We start from the raw sequence: 17728 nt of genomic DNA on the forward strand, positions 1-17728 counted from the left end.
AAATGTATAAACTGTCTTTACAATAAAGAGAGAGAGGTTCATTTCTACGGAGTCATATCCATTAAATACTGGTAGTCGTTAGCAAAACACTGCCCGCCTCTCCGCCCGCCGCTCATTATTATTGCCTGTGATGTCTTCGTGGGCTAATACCACTTTTTTACCGATTCACATTTATCGGAGAGAGGGATTCATGAAGGCTTCTTAGCTTTATTACGTGTATATCAGTGTATCTCATCATCTATTTTCTCTTTTTTTTTGTTCATTGTAACTGGTTTCCAATCGAGTTGAACTAATATCCGGAGAACAGACTGAATGAAGAGTAATGACATCGGCAAATACCGTTGGGGACATCTTGGTCAGGGGATATTGTGGTGAGAAATCAGTGTATACCACATAAGAGCTACAGAAGATAAAGTTTTGATCGGATAAGGAAGAATGTTAAGAAAACTATGCAAACTCTTAATATTTTTGATTTTTCCAAAATATGAGTTGAAATTTCTAATCCGCTATTGTATATGTCCATTTCAAAGTTTCACTGAAACCACATTCTCCCTGATAATTAAAACATTACATTGAAATATTTATTCTATAAAAAATCTTTTAAAAAACTAAATTTGAGATCAAATATAAGTGGCAACGTATGCTAAACTTTCCCATCTTCTTCGCTCAACTTCATCAAATCTTCGACTCAAGTAATCCTCAATTTCTCTACTTGATACCATCAGATGTTCTTTCATTTTCCATTGAGAATAACTTGAGTATTCACACCTTTTCAAATTTAGGTTTGATGCGAATGGAGATCGCCAGTTGAAGACGCCGTATATTCTGAATTTGAAATTTTGTTTACAGGAATTCGCAAGTTGCGAACACATTTTCAAGTATGTTGCCAGCAACAAATGCTGAGAAATATTATGGCTAGATAGTATTGTAAAACTTTCAAAACTTTTTGTAACTTTTCTATTTACAGTCAAAAAAGTGGCAATTACTCAGTTTTCATCTATAATAATTTTGAAAATCGACCAACAAAAAAATTTTCTACGAGTTTAACTTTTTAATATTGTTTTAATTATTTGTATTTAAACATTGTAGAGTTCGAATCTGCAGAATTGTATAAAATTAATGAAATAAAAAATTATGAAAAAATATTTTATAGAATTTGAATTTTTCAATTAAGACTAGACTTAGTGTAATGATAAAAATTCTCTCTGATCATACTACAGACTTACGTATTAATCAAGAACCCTTGTTGAAGAACAACTTCATTAGAGTCCTTAAGCCCATGAAGCATAAAATCTCTTTCCGGGCTCCATTTTGAATCAGTTAGCCATATATCTCTAACCCATCCGGTTCCCTGAAAGAGTCCATTTAGTACTTTAGATTTACAAATAAAGTTTCAACTTTTTTGAGTATTCGAGCTCGATCAAACTCGTGTACATCGCCCATCACAGTACGAATACATGCTTCAAATGTGAACAAGTCCTTGAAATTCTGTGCTTGTTCCCATATTTTCCGACAAACTTTAGATTCTTCTGACAACTGAGGATAGAAGCTCTGTTGAAGAAAAATCTGAAATTTGAATTTTGATTCTAAAAAAGTATGGTAATTTCAAAAAAATTACATGAAGTGCTCCATTATCAGTGCCATGAAAACTATTGGGTAATTCTGACTCAAAGTCAGCAAACTGCAAAAGAAATGTTTTTGCCCAGTGAGTATTCCGAACAATATATGATCCTGCAGCAACTTCCCAATTTATAAAACGATCATAAAAAGTTAGGTCGTAGTGAGGATTGATGTATTCCTCAATTAATCTGCAAGTTTTGAATACTTAAAGATGGAGTAGCTTGAATAGCGTTTCTATTTTAAAATTTCAAAAATAGTATGAAAATAAGAAATATCAGAAAGGGAAAAAAAGTAGAGGGTTCCTAACTGTCTCTCGGAACATCTTCTGTAAAGAATATATATATATAAGTCTTGTTAAGGCATTCGATTATTTGGGCATTTTCTATAAAAACAAAATCCAAAAATAGTTTTCCCCCTTAAGACGATGTATACCTGGAGAGTGGAGAGATTATTATCTCAATATTATCTTGAATTTCCACGGTAATAGTACACAAGTGAAAATTGGTTTCAATTCATCTAATTTTTTGTTAAAAAACTTACACATCAGGATTAACTACAGCTATATCTGCATCCAAAAATAATAACCATTGGCTTTTTTCTAATAGATGGGCAACAATACAGTGACGACGGAACATGAACTGAAATTATCTAATAATCGAAACTTATTAATTACCTTGAAAAATGACAGGATTGTCAAATTTTAGACTATGCATTCAGTTTAAAGTCTTTTCAAAATTCAAACGAACATCTTTTTGATTGCAAACATTGTGATAATCGGTATCTTGAATCAAGAAAAATGGATAATCATGCATTTTACAATAGCATCGAATTGAATTCAATGCTGTTTTATAATCACTTGTAGATGTTATATTTCCTACAATAATTACGACGCTAATGTTCAAATGTCGATAAGAAGTTGCACGGGATATAGGAAATCGTTCGGATATTGGTACCTGAAAATATCAAGAATTATTATACAATGAAATATAATTAAAACATCCGAGATTTTTCTGTTTTTTTTTCTGAATAATGTTTTTAATATTAAATGCATGATTTACAGGGAAAATACAATTTTTAACATTTAGTGTTTTTGAAATTTGGCAAATTATTTGAATTTCCTCCGAAATAAAGTGTCTTTGCACTATTCGTCTGATTGGTCTTACACTCATGGTTTTAGCCAAAATTTAAAAAATCGAGTTATCAAAATTGGTACACTTGAGAAACTTTAGACATCTCCAGATTATTCTCTCTTCGTTTCTACTAGGACTGCTATTTTTTAAAATCAAACGAAACCCCAAAACCAATGGTAGTGAAAACTGACATTTATGTCACAAATATCAATCAATGAAAAACTATATTCAAAGTTAAACTTATTTTATTAAAAAATAAAGTCTTCGGGCTCGTGACAACTTTTTTCTTGAGAAACAAAAAAGTTAAACAAAGTTGATGTACTGAAAAACTACAGCTAGGAAATTGCAACCTGAAGCTCTTGCGATCATACATTTAATTTAGAAATTATTATGTTTTTAATCAATTTCTTACACTCAAAGATTATTAAAACAATGAAATTTGAATATCTTAGACATTGCGACCAGCTGGGACTTTGCAAATCTTGTTGAAACTTTTCTTATCGCGATGTATATAATGAACCTTTTTTATAAATTGAAAAATTCTACTTTAATGAAGCAGATTATACATACATATTGAATATCGTCAAAAATAAGCCTTGTGAACAAACAAATTGAAAAAAGTAACAAGAAAAATAGACAGCAATGGCGTATTTTATAGTGAACCCTGGCCATTTGAAGGAGGAAAAAGAATCAACGAATGGATATGTCCTTCAATAGTTTTGCCCTTCTTCCGAACACCAATTGGAGATTTAAAACTTAGATATTTTTGAAGAATGGATGAATTGAAAGTGAAATTTGTCTATTCCAGGTTAGACATGAATGAGCTTATTATGCTTAGTCATTGCCAGGTCATGAGAAGTTTTGAAAATATAAATACTGAACCTTTTCTCTGTAAATGTGGACAAGAACCCCAAAATGGCTAATTCAGCAATCATTTCAATTCCCGTGCAGTTGTGTAAACTAATCATTCAGTTTCCTTACCATTTTATCAGCTTTAAAAACCCAACTCACTCTTGGATCACAATTACATTTTGATTTTCATACTATTTAACATTTTGCCAATCAGCAAAATATTTCCACATATCTATGCACATTGTTATCCGTTTTATCCCACATGGACCAATCCTGCCAACTTTGAAGAACTATAATTTAGTTTTCTATGAAATGAGAACGTTTCTCGCCTAATTTATTATTGTTCCAATAATTATTCTAATATTTGTAACATTTTATACATACCATTAAAATCAGTTCATTTTTACTCGTTTTAAACTTGTAAAACTATTTCTAGGCTTGTTATCTTCAACCACGCCCCTTCCACCATACTCTACAGTACCCGCGCGCGTGTCGAGACCAACGTGCGAAATTACATAATTTAATGCAGTTTTTACCATTTTTATCGATTACTTTTCGATAGAATCTGCTATCACGAGCTCAATCATTAAGCGCATAGTTCATTTATCATTTTCCATGTAAATTTACATGTAAACCTTGACTTTTTGAGCGTTTCCATTCCTATTCGACGCAAATCCATCACCATTTTTGGCCCATCGCGCTACCTAACAATTTATCATTCAACTTTCAGCGCATTTTTAAGCTCATATAGTAAGAAAGCTTTTTTATCGGCGAATTCTGCATCTAATTTTGTGTTCTTGCTTGTTTGAAAACTTTTGCTTGTTTTTCCTATTTATTTATCACTCCTTTGTGATCCTCTGGATCACATCCTATTCTCTTTCTCTTTTTAGTTAGGAGTTTAGGTCAGTGTACATTGACGAATCCTATTAAATCACTCTGGGCTTTGCACGAACCATGCAAGCGAAATATTTCAACCAAATCCATAATTTCGCATTTCATTCTCCGCCTCCTACTTTCACATACTCTCTCGCTCCCGGGTCTCGGCACGCTCTACTGTCCGCCTCCGTGTACTCCTCTCGAACAGCGTTCAAATGAAGCTCTCCGTTCATTTTTCTCAAATATCTTCCATTTTCGAAAAGTTTAATTCGTTTTTAGAGTCCAATACATTTCCCTTTGAAGCGCTTGTTTTATTTCGTGATGGATTTAAAATATTGAGACACGTGTTATGATTTTTTGTTTCTCGTTTCCGCCGATATGTCCCTTGAATGTAACCTTTCAGTAATTAAACAAACCTAGAAAACCACGGTATGTCGGATTTGGTAATGTTTGAGCCAGGAGCAAGTACGAGTACGGATGTGCCCACAAATACGGATCAAACTGCAATGGTATGGCTTTTATAACTTGGGTTGTATAATGTATCTAAAATTGTTTCAGTCGACAACACAAGTGGTTGATGCACTCGAATGTGACACTTTCGAAGGGCTCATGAATGTCAATGAAACTTATGTGGAAATCTTGGATTCGGCTCTTCTTTCTGTTCAGCAACATTTAGACGACAATTTAAAGCGACAACAACAATTGAAGGAGGAATATCGTTTGTACAATCGTGCTGACATTACAAAACGCAAAGTTCCCGTTCACTTGTATATGCCACCATATTTTAAAGATGATAATAACATGTACCCACCAATGAGCTCAGAGGCTCGCGAAAAGCAAGTCTTAAAATGGTTCGACCCAATGATGAAAGAGGAGAAAAAATGGACACCATCTGAAATAAAAACACTCCGGACATCTGTTAAAAACGCATTGGTGGCTCATCAGGTTCAACCGTGGTGTTCTAGACGAGATATCGTTGCCTCAAAACTTCGAGACGCTGATATCACTACATCGAATTTCGATCGACGTCAATGGACTATGGAGCTGGAAGATTTGATGAGAAAAATTGCCTATGTTCGAGAAAAAAGTGAAGAAGAAGTATTGACTGCTTCGGCTGATTATACCGTTGTTCCATGGACTGCAATAGCCAACTTCGACGTATGTTTAAACTTTCATTAATTCAAAAACTTCCTGTTTGTGAAGTTTAATTAAATAAAACTATTATTTCAGTTCAAAGGCTCTAGAACGGAATGGGCGGTGAAATCGAAATGGTACAATGAATTGAATCCAAAGTGGAACAAAGAACATTGGTCAAATGAAGAAGTAGAAAAGCTGAAATACCTTCGAGAAAGTCCAAAGTTTGTCTCCTGGCCGATGCTGGCTCTGAATCTCGGTACAAATCGAACATCTTATCAATGTATGGAAAAGTACAAAACCGAAGTGTCTCAACATTCAAAGTGAGAAGCTCGTTTTCAAAATGTGTGTAATTTTGAATATTTCAGAGAATGGTCTCAAGACGAAGACACCAAGTTAATTGCGCTCACAAAAATTACATCGATCAACGGACATATTCAATGGGATAAAGTTGCACAATGTATGCCTGGAAGAACTCGTCAACAAGTCAGAACTAGATTCTCGCATACTCTCGATGCATCGGTTAAGCATGGAAGATGGACTGATCAAGAAGATGTGGTATGTATAATTAATGTAAATTAGCAGTAAAAACATCATTCCACGATTATTGTGTGTTGGAAATTTAAAACATTCATATTTAGATTTAAATTTTAAGCAATTAACAAACATATCGTTTAGCTTCTTGTCTGTGCAGTTTCACGATATGGAGCAAAAGATTGGGCAAAAGTTGCTCAGGCGGTGCAAAATCGTAACGATTCTCAATGCCGCGAACGCTGGACGAATGTGTTGAATCGTTCAGCTCATGTCAACGAACGGTTCACGCTGGTTGAAGACGAACAACTTTTGTATGCGGTAAAAGTATTTGGAAAAGGAAATTGGGCTAAATGTCAGATGCTCTTGCCAAAAAAGACATCGAGACAGTTGAGAAGACGATATTTGCAGTTAATTGCAGCCAAGTTGAGAGTGAGTTTTTTGGTTTTATTGTGAAAAATCTTTTTAAAAATTCACTTAAATAAAAGCAATGATTAATAAAAATTTCAGTTGGCTGCCGGATTCTGCAACGCGGTCGATGCCATGAAATCCGGAAGACGTGCTCCTGAAGAGGACGAGCTGGAGCAAGAAGATATTGTGGAAGCGGAGCAGATTCCAAATGAACTCATGAAAGAAGTTTATGAGAAATTCGCCAACGAAAATCCGGATATGAATGAGACTCCCGAAGAATTTTACAAACGTGTATCTGCCTTGGAGAGACCAGTAAGATCAAAAATAAATTTTTTAAAACTCATATTTTTATTATTACTATTATTATTATTATTATTGCAGGCCGCCGCTAGAATTCGAGCTCTGAAGAATAAGCCGGATTATCAAAAAATCCAAGATAAAATCAACGAAATTGTTCAAAAGCACAAAAATGCAGCCGAAATCGACAAAGAACTACACTCCAGTGAAATTCTCTCATCGCTCACAATCACGGAAGTGTTAGTTGAAAACCAAAAAAAAAACACCATATTTTAATTACATTTTGTTTTTCAGTGATGTTCGTTACATGATAGAAAGAAGCAAGACTTTGACGCGTTACTACGAGGCTCGACAGTTTAGAAAGGTAAATTAATTGTACAGAATATTAACCCATTGAAAAATGTTCAGAACGTGGATCAAATCGGATGTCGTGTTCGTCCGATTAAGATCGATTTGGATCCAGAAACAATGCCAACATTTGATCCAAATGATGCTGAAGATGAAAAGCAAATGGTCATTGTGGAGTCGTTGTGCTCTGTAATTCGTGCTCACGACGTAAAAGAATGGGGCACTAAGTTTTGGAATGAACATCGCTTCACAGCGCCGAAATACGCTAAAAGATTTGTGGAGAATGTGAGTCAGAATAGAGAAAATAAAGTTTAATGAAAATTCACATTAAAATTCTCACAGATGGTCATAAACAAGTCAAAAGAAGTCGCTGAATGGTATTTACATGTTAACTCAAAGTCATGCAATCAAAATGATGTACATTGCCCAGCCAAGTCAACTCTTCCTCCGACTGCTGCATCATTCGATCTTCACAAAATGCTTCAAAAAGCCCGTTCTGGATTGAATCGTCTTTCTGCTGAACACTTTTACCCTCTTGATGTCTCTCTGGCTCAACAATTCAACTTCAAAAACGACGAGAGAGAGGGCCTCGACGGAGACAGACGTATGCATATCGGGTTGTCTGATGAGGTCACCAATAGTAAAGAGTATGCGAATTTTTATGTAAGTGAATATATTATATTCTTATTTTTATTTTTGATAATTTTTCAGGCTCGAATGCGTTCGATTCTTCTCGAACCAATGCGTCTTGGAATTGCTCGTGAATCGTCGTCTGATGAAACCAAGCGGCTTGTGCGCTGTCTTGCAGAGGAACGCGCCTGCGATGAAGAACAACAAGTTACCTGTGACCAAATAAGACGACGCCGGATGCCTGATGACGAGATCTATGTTACTCCAACTTCAATCTCTAGAGAACTAAATGTAAAGTTTTTTGCGTTGTCTCCACTGCTAGACGTTGTTTTTTTTCAGAACGGCATGAAAATCGATACCACCGAGTTGTTGGCTAATCTGGACAAGAATTCTGCGAAGAAAATCAGAATGAAAAGGAAGATTGGAGAGGTGAGATGTGACACTAAAATTAAACTTTTACCCCTAGTAATCCTTGCGGTACTATTATCTATATTTTTCTCATAGTCCTCAATGAAACAGTATATTTTTCAGACCGTTGCGACAGTTGCAGCGCGTCCTGCTCGTCCACCGCGTTCATCTGCAGGTACACCCACTCCAAGTCACGTCTCGATCGATACGGAGAGTAATATTTCGCTCAAAGTGGAGTTAGATTGAATATTCTATTATTGAACAATATAACTATTTTACCCAACTCTATGTCATCCTCTCCTGTGCAGTTTTACATCACTTTTTTAAACTGAACCCATTAAAAGTTGATCTCCTAAGATTATTTCACTTTTGTTTTATTAACAATCTCAGCTCTTTATGAACACCATCTGTTAAATTTGTTTTTCTTTTTCTAATAAAATGGTTTTATAGGCATGGGTCGTTTTAGTTTCAATCGATACGGTATGTTTCCATTGGAATAATATATTTAACTCATTTCGTAGTACGGATTTCACCGTATAGGTGAAAAAAGGTCATAATATCAAAATTTTGTAAATTTCTGTAATTTTTCGAAGCTTGAATTCCATTTTTTTTTCTTCAGGCTACAATACAATGCAGATGGAGAGTGTAGAAAGTGAAAAGACGAGATTTGAAGTTGAATGTGAATTCGTGCAGGCTCTTGCAAATCCAAATTATCTTAATTGTGAGTTTATTCACATACACTAGCCGAGAATAGAGAAAAACGTATTTTTATTCTAAGTTTCTTGTTTTTTTATGCACTCTTTTTCCTGCAAATTTCATATTTTCCAGTTCTCGCGCAACGTGGTTATTTCAAAGAAGAATATTTTGTCAACTATCTCAAATATCTTCTCTATTGGAAAGATCCTCAATATGCCAGATGCTTGAAATTTCCTCAATGTCTGCACATGCTTGAAGCACTGCAGAGTCAGCAATTTCGCGATTCGATGGCTTACGGTAGTTCAAATTTTATTTAATCTATCAGAAGAATAGTAACTTATTTTCAGGACCAAGCGCGAAATTCGTAGAAGATCAAGTGGTTCTCCAATGGCAGTTTTATCTTCGGAAACGGCATCGTTTGTGTATGATGCCTGATGAGGGACAAGAGCTTGAAGAATCTGAAGATGAAGCTGATATTCGACAAAAGGACACAGAGGATGAAGATGATGAGGAAACGATGAAGAAACCGGATGCTGACACAGCCGAAAAGAATTCCACAACTTCTACCGTTTCAAAGAAAGAAAAATAAACATAAAAAATGTAAATCAAATAAAACTTCATCACCACTTTATTGAAATTGAAACCTACATTTTACAGAACCGTGAATTTTTTCGAAGCCTGGACAGAAATCAGAGAATATTTGGAAAGTTAGGTTAAGATTTTACTTTCTATTCGAAAATCTTGTATTGGGAACAATTGTAACGTCGTTGACAAATGTCTGATTACGGAAAGCTGTTGTCTCGAGTAGAGTAGAGTCGTCGTTGCTGCATATCTCTTTCTTCTTCCGGCTTGTAGCAGCACGGAATTCAGTTGTAGAAGTGAAAAAATTGATGAAGAAACTACGATAAGAAGCAGCGAACAGATCACGGTCCTCGGGCTTGATAGCGGGGAATCCAACTGGAACAGCACGAAGAACTTCTTCATCGGAAAATTGGAAAGATGTGAAGTCATGACCATCGATTAGTTGATGCTGTCCTGTGCGAACTTCTAGCCTAAATAATTTCAAATGTAATACCATTTCATCTGTATTCAAATTAACAATCGAAGTCTGGTTCGCATGGTTTCTTCACCCCAAACGACATGCACAAAGAATTTGGCTCCAGGAAGAATACGTCGCTGGAATGAGGATGTTGTTGAGGCTGTCGAAAGCGAAGACGATGTACGAAAATTGTTTTCATCGTGAAGATCAATATAAGATGAGTCGATGCGAATGTCAACACGCTTATCCGATTTTTTCTTTACAATGAAACCGGGTGCAGGAAAGAAAGCTACACATCCGTCTGGAAGCTGTCGCATCGCTGAGTCGAACACTTTAATCATCGCAAAGCCGTCTCTGAAAGAAATTGTTATGTAAGCGTCGTCTATTTAGCCTACCTTGTTCCTGCAGAGTTGCTGATCTTAAAAGAGATTCGTTTTGCGCATGAGGTGCACATTGCATACTCTGACTGATTTATAGTTTGTTGCAAATCTGGCGAAGTGGGCACGAACTTCGCAATTCCACCATTACCCCACATCGGAATCTGAAGAAAACATAACTTTATTATGGCTTTTGAAAAATGTATCGAATATGTTTCATAGTCAAACATAGGCAAACACACACATGTGCTTGACACGATGACATCCAATTCCATCAAATTTTTGAAAAACATACCTTATGTATAAAATTTTGTGCCGGTACTTCGATACTCATAATAACTTGATAACGTCCGACAGAACTAGGAGAAAAGGATACTTGAAACTTGATACTCTTTTTTGGATCAACCATAGTTAGCTTGTTGTCAAGGATTTGATAAACTGGTGTGGTACTATCCGTACTGGCTCGAACAAGACACTGACGATCGGAAATGTTTTCCACTTCGACTTCAACTCTCAATGTCTCGCCGACTGCAACACAACCGAATGCCACGCGTTTAGCATGAATTCGCAATGGCTTTGATACTCCAGAAAATGTGGATCCTGCATATACCGTCGAGGTCGAAGAAGCACGGGACATTGTGCGCACCGAACTGACCGAATCCCGTCCATCGCGTCCATGGGACAGTGAAACATTGCCATTATTGGCCGGAATGACGGTAGAGACGGATGTGTTCGAAAAACCACCACCATGATTACGAGATGAACGACTAATATCCGTCCTTGCAGTGGAGATTGTGCTCAAGATACTCGTCATGCTTGCTGTATTAGAATTAGTGGCATCTGCCATTGATGCATTCTGCCTAAAAGTCTCCATCGCTTTTCGGCTCGTCGTCAAATCTTTGGATGATGCTGCAGTTGTGTTGTCGTTGGACGTCGAGGATACGACATTTCCAGAATGTCGTGCAGATGTTGGCTTTATAGGAACACGAGTTCGCGTAGTGTTTCTGAAAGAAAAAATTATAAAACTGAATTTAAAAACGCACTAACTTTTTCAACTTAAATAAACATAATATTACTTAAACCGCGATTTTACGAATTTCAGGAAAAAAACTATACTTTTGTATAACGTTACAAATTGTTTTTCGGAATGCTTACATTCTGAAATCTGGCTTCGACGGTTGAGCAGCTCTTCTTTTACGAGCTTCTTCTAATGCTGCGAACAGATCTTGATTCTTATTGTTTCCATTGAGCACTCTTCGAACCATTGACTCATTAATAGTTTGATTTGTCATCATTGTTTCAGAATGTGCATGCGAATAAGACGAAGTCGGCATCTGTTGTCCCGTAGAGATTGATGTATTCTGGTGTTGTGGACTACCAACGTAGATGCTTGATAAATCGAAATTAGGCCCTTGGTATTGACCGATTTTCCGATTAGTTGCTGAAAATATTGTCGTAACAAAGTTTAAATTGAAAGTCTCACGTCTTTTAGGAGTGCTCGTTTTCTCGTCGTGATTTGTGGAATTCATCGGTGATGTGATAAATGCCGATTTATCAGATGTTGTCGGCACATTTTCGTCATTATCCCTCTCCACGATTTCGTTGTCATTGGCTCCTGGCTTTGCTCTAGCTTGGGGAATCAATTTATTTTTTCGATGATTCAAGTTTCCGAAGACGGGCGAATTTGTTTGAATGTCGGGAGGTGGTTGCTTATCATAATGGTGTATGGACGGCTCCCAGGAGTGATGCTTGTCTTTAGGCGGCGATGCTCCGTTCATAAATTTTGAAGTTTCAGGAAAAAGCAGGTCAGCTTTGTTTTCATCAGCAAAAACCTGATTAGTGTATTCTTCAATGGCATTCTCTGAAAATTAGAAACAAAATTAATGGTTTAAGTAGATTAAAACTAACCTCCACCACTTTGAAACTCAAATTGACTAGAAAACGACTTATCGCTCATCACGCTGGCTGGACGACTCGCACTGCGCGAGCTAGCGGCAGATCGCAAATCTTCATTTTTCTCCTCAATCGTTGTCAGGTCATTAACCTTTGGATTAGTCATGTTTGTTTTGAAGCGACCACCATTTTTGAAGTTTTTCGGTGTCTCGTGTACTTCCTCTTCTTCGAGTTCTACATCACCATCAGCATTGTCTGAAAAAGCTATTTTAATTGCATAACATGTATAATAACTTACAGAATGATTCATTATCATTGTCATCAATGGGACTATCTTCAATTTCTTCGAACTGTTCATTACAGAGATTCATTGGAGCATCATCTTCCATTTTTAATACGCTGAGAATAGAAAAAGTTTTAAAATGAATGATTTTAAAAGCGTAAACACTAATCATTTGACGGGCGCGCCAATGTTTGTTTTCTGTGTCCGCAAACACGGCCACGCGAAAATGCGTACTTTTGTATCATATTTTTTGCAATTCAAATTGAAATAACTATTTTTTTATAGTCGTTTTTAAAACATAAAATCTAAATATATTGTGAATTTCAGCGAAAAATAAAACACAAAAACAATGGGTGATATTGATGAACGAATGATGGGACGTGCTGCTAGTCAATCTCGATTTCTTCCCAATGATCAGCAAGTCATAAGGTTGGTTTTTATTAGGTTTTCTCTAAAAATTCGATAACTGTTCAGTGACCCTCTGTCCAAACAAATCTTCGAATACGAACAATCGCATACTCCAAATGATCGTGAACTGCTTGAAATAATTCAGAAAATCGAGAGAAGTAATCCGGAACGATGTTCGAAAGCACCAAAGTTCGTGTCCCAGCTGCTAACTCACAGAACGACACCTATTCGTAAATTTGCATTTGCGGCTTGTCTGAAAATCTTGGCCCATCCTCAAAGTGTAAGAATTATCAAAATGACAATAATTTCAATTTTGAAAGTTTAGCCACGGCAAATGATGCTCGATTCCTATCACTTGGCACTTGTAAATTCAAATCCTCAAGTGGCTCAACATGCTTTATCGCTTCTGCCTAAGTTTGTTGACGCCTGTCCAGGTGAATCGATAGTAATAAACTCATTTTCATATTAATCTTGCAGAAGAAGCAAATAACCTGATAAAGTTCGGATCAATAGCATACAACAGACTTCCAGCTCCATGTACTGACGTTGAAAGTTTTCTATCAAAATCTTATACCAAAGCTTCTCAATGATTGATTTATTGTTTAGATTTATGAGTTGCGACGGGTTTTCATTTATCAATAAATCGGGTATTTCATTTATTTGATTTTTCTTTGCTTCTCGGTAAAAATGGGCTTAACTTGTCCCATCTTTATACCTTATTTATAAAATTTCATGATATTCGGAAAGTATTAAAATCTAATTCAGATGACAGTGTCTTCCCGAGAACGACGATGTGCACGTCTGTTAACGGCAGCTGATGCTTCGACATATTTTGAAAAGTACAAAAGAATCAGATCAACCGATATGAAGGTATACCTAAAGAAATAATATATTTCAAGCTTTCCCACTCATCAATTTTAGAAATGAAAACTACTTTTCTATTCCAGGTCCAGCAATGCCAATCAATAGCATTTAATTGTGATGGAACAAAACTTGTATGTGGTGCATTCGACAAAAAAGTGAGCGTTGCAAATGTGGATGGAGGTCGTCTCAGATTTTCTTGGGTGGGCTCTAGTCATTCATCGTCTGTGGAACAGGTATATCGGAAATTTCCTCATCTGGTGTTAACGATTTCTATTTCAGGTAGCATGTAGTGAAAAGCAGCCAAACTTATTTGCATCAGCCAGTGCAGATAGAAACATTTGTGTATGGGACATTCGACAAAGCAAACCGACTCATCGAATTTCAAATCGAGGTTTCAAATTAACAATTTAAACTCCTAAAAATGATCGGCTTTCAGTTGGAAATTTCTTCATCTCCTGGTCTCCGTGTGACGAATATTTCATATTTCTCGACAAAGATAATCGGATAAATACAGTAGACATTCGGAATTATCAAGTTGTAAATGTGAGTTTCAAGAGCTATTTAGCAACTTGAGATTTTTAGGATTTTGCTAGGATTGCTTGTAAAGTTGTAAAGACGATCAAAACATTTTAAATTTAATTATTTTCAGTCCTATGAAATGAAAACTTTCTCCCACGAGCTAACATTTCACCCTTTGTCGAACCACGTATTCGTAGCAGAGTCTGGAGGAAAAGTTGAAATTCTAAAGTTCGCCGGTGGAGCCCTTGAACCTGTGACTTCGATTCAAGCCCATTCGCATCAAGTTGAGTGTCTGGCAGTGTCGATCTCGAAAGACGGGCGAAAATTGGCAGTTGGAGCATCGGATGCTTCTTGCTCACTTTGGGATCTTGAAGAACTCATTTGTGAAAGAGTTATTCCTAGGTAAGCAGCAGGACTGGGACTTTTTTTGGTATTTTGGGGCAAAAATATATGTTTAAAAATATATTATACTTAAAACGTTATTTTATTTAAAAAAATATATTTTACAAGTCTTTTTAAGCTAAATGTTGCTTTTAATAGTTTTTGAATTCGTTTCCTCAAATATTAGAATTGCTTTACTCCAACGTTTGTGCGACTAATTAATTGCGAGTTTAGCACAAAATATTTGAGATTCCATCGAAAATCGAATCTATAAATTTTTTTTGATTTTTCGCCAACTTCTATTTTTTGTATTTTGCTCCAACATACTTTTTTGAAAGCAGATGCTCTCAAAATTCGAATAATGATGAGATTTTTTTTCAAGTTTGCAACCTAATCCATTTATCTAGACTCCCGTCCGTCTTTTTTGAAATCATATTTCGTAAATCATCAATTTTTATGTATTACAGTTTATGTACGATAATTAAAATTGGATGATAGACATAGCTTCGAAACATAACCATTATTAGAAGTATTGTTCTCAGATGCTTTTAAAGTTAAAACTGCAAAACTTTCAGACACGACTACGGAATAAGAGCTGTATCATTTTCTTGTAATGGTCAACTTCTTGCATCTGGATCCGAAGATCACTCAATCGATATTGCCTATGTACCAGACGGATCACGTTGCCACGAAATTAAACACACTGGCGAGACCTATTCAGTTGCCTGGCATCCGAACTCTCTTCTCCTTGCATACACTGCTTCCGATAGTATGGACAATAGGGAAGCAGCACATGTTAAAACGTTTGGACACAGTACCGTGTAAAATTTTTCCATAATTATTTTCTCTTGCTCTTGTTCTCGAAAATTGATCTGATACTATAAATTAAAAAAATCGTTTTATCTAGTTAAAAATAATCAACTGCAAACTATACATCAATCACCGAATACGCATCTCTGAAAATTTCAAGATAAATGAAAATCTTTAAAAATCAAATACATTTTCTTGTACCATTCATCAGAATTGTCTGAAAAAATCTTGCCACACGTGGCAGATCCCCATCTTCCATTCATCATCACCGATCGACAAAAACCTTCAGAATCCGCCAGTATTTTGTGTTGCCCATTCTGTAAATTGGGACTTCCGAAGAAAAAACCAGTCCACTCTACTCTTACAGTACACAATAAGTTCCCACATTCTGAATTAGGCTCAAACTGGCAATTTATATTCTGAAATGTTTCAGTTGAAGTCCATACACCCTGCCACGTGCAAAGTTGAGATTGTGGCCGACAACAATAATGACGAATATGGGTGTTATCTTCACATCTGGAAAAAGAAGAGCTTCGGTATTATGCTCAAAAATTGGTTTCACCTTGATTCCGTGGAAAATACTTTTTTGGAAAGCCAACCATTTCCATTTTCAGAGCATAATATTTCTCTCGGACTTCCACAATCACTGACATAACATCCAAATCTTTCCCGTCGATCTATTAGAACATTTGCTGAACATGTGCGATCTGGAAAAAATATAACCTTTTCATTGTTCAGAAAATTTTTTTTTACCAAGAAGCCTATGATAAATTTGTTTCCAAAAAATCTCTACACTACTAAACATATTTTTCTTCTTATCTATCAGTTCTGACTATAATGACCCCAGTGCGTAAAACTGCGATTTTTCACTCGAAACTACGGTACAAGGTCTCGAGAAGACTGAAATTTCCTCGTGGAGAGGAGTATGCGCCTTTAAAGAATACTGTAATCCCCAGACTCGCTTTTCCAAAAAATTATTATTTTCATATGTTTAAGCCAGTTTCAGAACAAAGTTTTAAGTGAAAATTCGAAAAATAAAAATATATTGTTAGAACTCCTGCTACAGTAATTTTAAAAGGCGCATACAACTTTGCCAAAATTTTTTTTTCATTTCAGGACCCGATACCGTATTTTTACTTCGAGAATCGTTGAAAAAGATTAGCAATTGCATTTTGCAAAATTTTAGGTTTGGAAAATTCCAACTACCGCGAATGTTTCCTACTTTCATAATATCCAAATTTCGATTTCATGAAACCACACGGTTTGTCATTTTCTGAAAATTAAATATTTTCACAAATCATTCCATCTTCTCTTCAAACTTCTCAAATAAACTCCGGTTGTTGAAGAGTCTTCTGGAATAATTCTTGGACCGTCATACTTATCCCTTTCAATATCCCATTGATTGAATATTAGTGATAAGACCATAAAAATCAATATAGGAAGGCATGGTCGCTTCTGAATAAAAAGTTTTCTGATAATGTGATAAAACTCAAAAAAGTTAATACCCCTATCTGTTGAACGGAGAATTTTAAAAACCACTTGAATCCTTTTTCTTCTTTATATTCAGAATCTATTGGAATCGCATCTATTTCATTTTCTAATCCAATATGAGCATCTGCAGATGACATTGAGCCGTAAGAAATTTTAATTTCTGGTGATCAATTAAACTATTAAAAAAATAACTTTCACGTAAACACATAAATTCTTCCACACGATTCACCTTTTGGACTTTCAAAAAACGTGAAAAGCAAGCGAAACAAGAAACGGAGAAAAGCTTGGGGAATCGTCTAAATCGGATTTTACTATATTTCCCGAAAATCTTGTATCATTTTTAGGTGTTAACATGTTATTGTCGCACTAGAGCGATCCAGAAAAGTCGCCGCTTTTAAGCCCGGGAACGGTTTTTTCAGTCTTCTTCAGGTTTCAGTTTTACTAAAATAAAGCCAAAACATTATAGAAAATTGGCACTTATACATGGAACAACAATACAGTGATTAATCAAATCACAAAATTCAAATGTAAACAAGTTTCATTTTTACGAAGTGATTACGAGTGAGATGGCGAATATGAGTAGAAACGGTTGATATCCAGAAGTTACTCCTTCTTTTCGTCCTCCTTCTTATCCTAAATAAAATATATGAGTTCTTGTATCATCAGTTTAACTTACGTCGTCTTTCTTTTCATCGTCCTTTTTCTCATCTTCCTTCTTATCATCCTTCTT

General features: G+C 35.8%; 7 protein-coding genes, 1 long non-coding RNA gene and 1 other non-coding gene across 11 annotated transcripts; 5 read left to right on the forward strand and 4 right to left on the reverse strand.

Annotated features, from left to right (window-relative positions):
• The first annotated feature begins 15 nt into the window (after positions 1-15).
• On the forward strand, positions 16-210 carry F53B6.10. Its single transcript, NR_050342.1, has one exon. It is a non-coding gene; the product is annotated as an Unclassified non-coding RNA F53B6.10 (non-coding RNA).
• A 357-nt stretch (positions 211-567) lies between these two features.
• Positions 568-3442, reverse strand: F32H2.11 (Nucleotide-diphospho-sugar transferase domain-containing protein). The gene is made up of 7 exons (NM_001026271.6): positions 3321-3442; positions 2367-2573; positions 2161-2258; positions 1619-1808; positions 1399-1566; positions 1227-1351; positions 568-825 (listed from the first exon to the last, which is right to left on the reverse strand). The coding sequence occupies exons 1-7, from the start codon at positions 3420-3422 to the stop codon at positions 621-623; spliced, it is 1095 nt and encodes a 364-aa protein (NP_001021442.1). The 5' UTR covers positions 3423-3442; the 3' UTR covers positions 568-620.
• A 1439-nt stretch (positions 3443-4881) lies between these two features.
• On the forward strand, positions 4882-8689 carry snpc-4 (snRNA-activating protein complex subunit 4 homolog; the record flags this gene model as incomplete). 2 transcript variants are annotated; one of them, NM_060011.5, is made up of 13 exons in its annotated part: positions 4882-4987; positions 5037-5636; positions 5709-5935; positions 5981-6170; positions 6291-6575; positions 6654-6866; positions 6936-7090; positions 7146-7215; positions 7260-7484; positions 7542-7862; positions 7911-8120; positions 8169-8258; positions 8361-8689. In NM_060011.5, exons 1-13 carry the CDS (start codon positions 4910-4912, stop codon positions 8481-8483), a joined length of 2787 nt encoding a protein of 928 aa, NP_492412.1. In that variant the 5' UTR covers positions 4882-4909. The 2 variants fall into 2 exon arrangements, with proteins under 2 accessions (NP_492412.1, NP_492411.1); NM_060010.6 differs by having other exon boundaries at positions 8169-8306; positions 8361-8483.
• On the forward strand, positions 8674-9564 carry mdt-31 (Mediator of RNA polymerase II transcription subunit 31). Of its 2 annotated transcripts, NM_001264018.4 has the most exons (4): positions 8674-8717; positions 8857-8958; positions 9066-9230; positions 9281-9561. In NM_001264018.4, the coding sequence occupies exons 1-4, from the start codon at positions 8690-8692 to the stop codon at positions 9520-9522; spliced, it is 537 nt and encodes a 178-aa protein (NP_001250947.1). In that variant the 5' UTR covers positions 8674-8689; the 3' UTR covers positions 9523-9561. The 2 variants fall into 2 exon arrangements, with proteins under 2 accessions (NP_001250947.1, NP_001250948.1); NM_001264019.3 differs by lacking the exon at positions 8674-8717 and having other exon boundaries at positions 8867-8958; positions 9281-9564.
• On the reverse strand, positions 9545-12641 carry spd-2 (Spindle-defective protein 2). The gene is made up of 8 exons (NM_060013.8): positions 12541-12641; positions 12258-12497; positions 11833-12210; positions 11505-11790; positions 10645-11353; positions 10368-10513; positions 10033-10326; positions 9545-9985 (listed from the first exon to the last, which is right to left on the reverse strand). Exons 1-8 carry the CDS (start codon positions 12629-12631, stop codon positions 9655-9657), a joined length of 2475 nt encoding a protein of 824 aa, NP_492414.1. The 5' UTR covers positions 12632-12641; the 3' UTR covers positions 9545-9654.
• A 209-nt stretch (positions 12642-12850) lies between these two features.
• Positions 12851-13591, forward strand: F32H2.10 (Integrator complex subunit 1 R4 domain-containing protein). Its single transcript, NM_001392740.1, has 4 exons — positions 12851-12954; positions 13000-13213; positions 13259-13367; positions 13411-13591. The coding sequence occupies exons 1-4, from the start codon at positions 12875-12877 to the stop codon at positions 13521-13523; spliced, it is 516 nt and encodes a 171-aa protein (NP_001379289.1). The 5' UTR covers positions 12851-12874; the 3' UTR covers positions 13524-13591.
• A 107-nt stretch (positions 13592-13698) lies between these two features.
• On the forward strand, positions 13699-15597 carry thoc-3 (WD_REPEATS_REGION domain-containing protein; the record flags this gene model as incomplete). Its single annotated transcript, NM_060015.6, has 6 exons — positions 13699-13803; positions 13881-14030; positions 14077-14188; positions 14234-14340; positions 14447-14718; positions 15273-15597. 6 exons carry the CDS (start codon positions 13699-13701, stop codon positions 15520-15522), a joined length of 996 nt encoding a protein of 331 aa, NP_492416.2. The 3' UTR covers positions 15523-15597.
• On the reverse strand, positions 15587-17145 carry F32H2.12 (SRCR domain-containing protein). The gene is made up of 7 exons (NM_001128998.2): positions 17013-17145; positions 16827-16962; positions 16730-16780; positions 16070-16214; positions 15873-16023; positions 15697-15824; positions 15587-15653 (listed from the first exon to the last, which is right to left on the reverse strand). Exons 1-7 carry the CDS (start codon positions 17133-17135, stop codon positions 15626-15628), a joined length of 762 nt encoding a protein of 253 aa, NP_001122470.1. The 5' UTR covers positions 17136-17145; the 3' UTR covers positions 15587-15625.
• Positions 17146-17424: 279 nt separating this feature from the next.
• linc-80 lies at positions 17425-17676 on the reverse strand. The gene is made up of 2 exons (NR_101595.1): positions 17675-17676; positions 17425-17631 (listed from the first exon to the last, which is right to left on the reverse strand). It is a non-coding gene; the product is annotated as a long non-coding RNA linc-80 (long non-coding RNA).
• Positions 17677-17728: the final 52 nt, after the last annotated feature.

Source organism: Caenorhabditis elegans, chromosome I, assembly GCF_000002985.6.
Source record: "Caenorhabditis elegans chromosome I".
Lineage (NCBI taxonomy): Eukaryota > Metazoa > Nematoda > Chromadorea > Rhabditida > Rhabditidae > Caenorhabditis > Caenorhabditis elegans.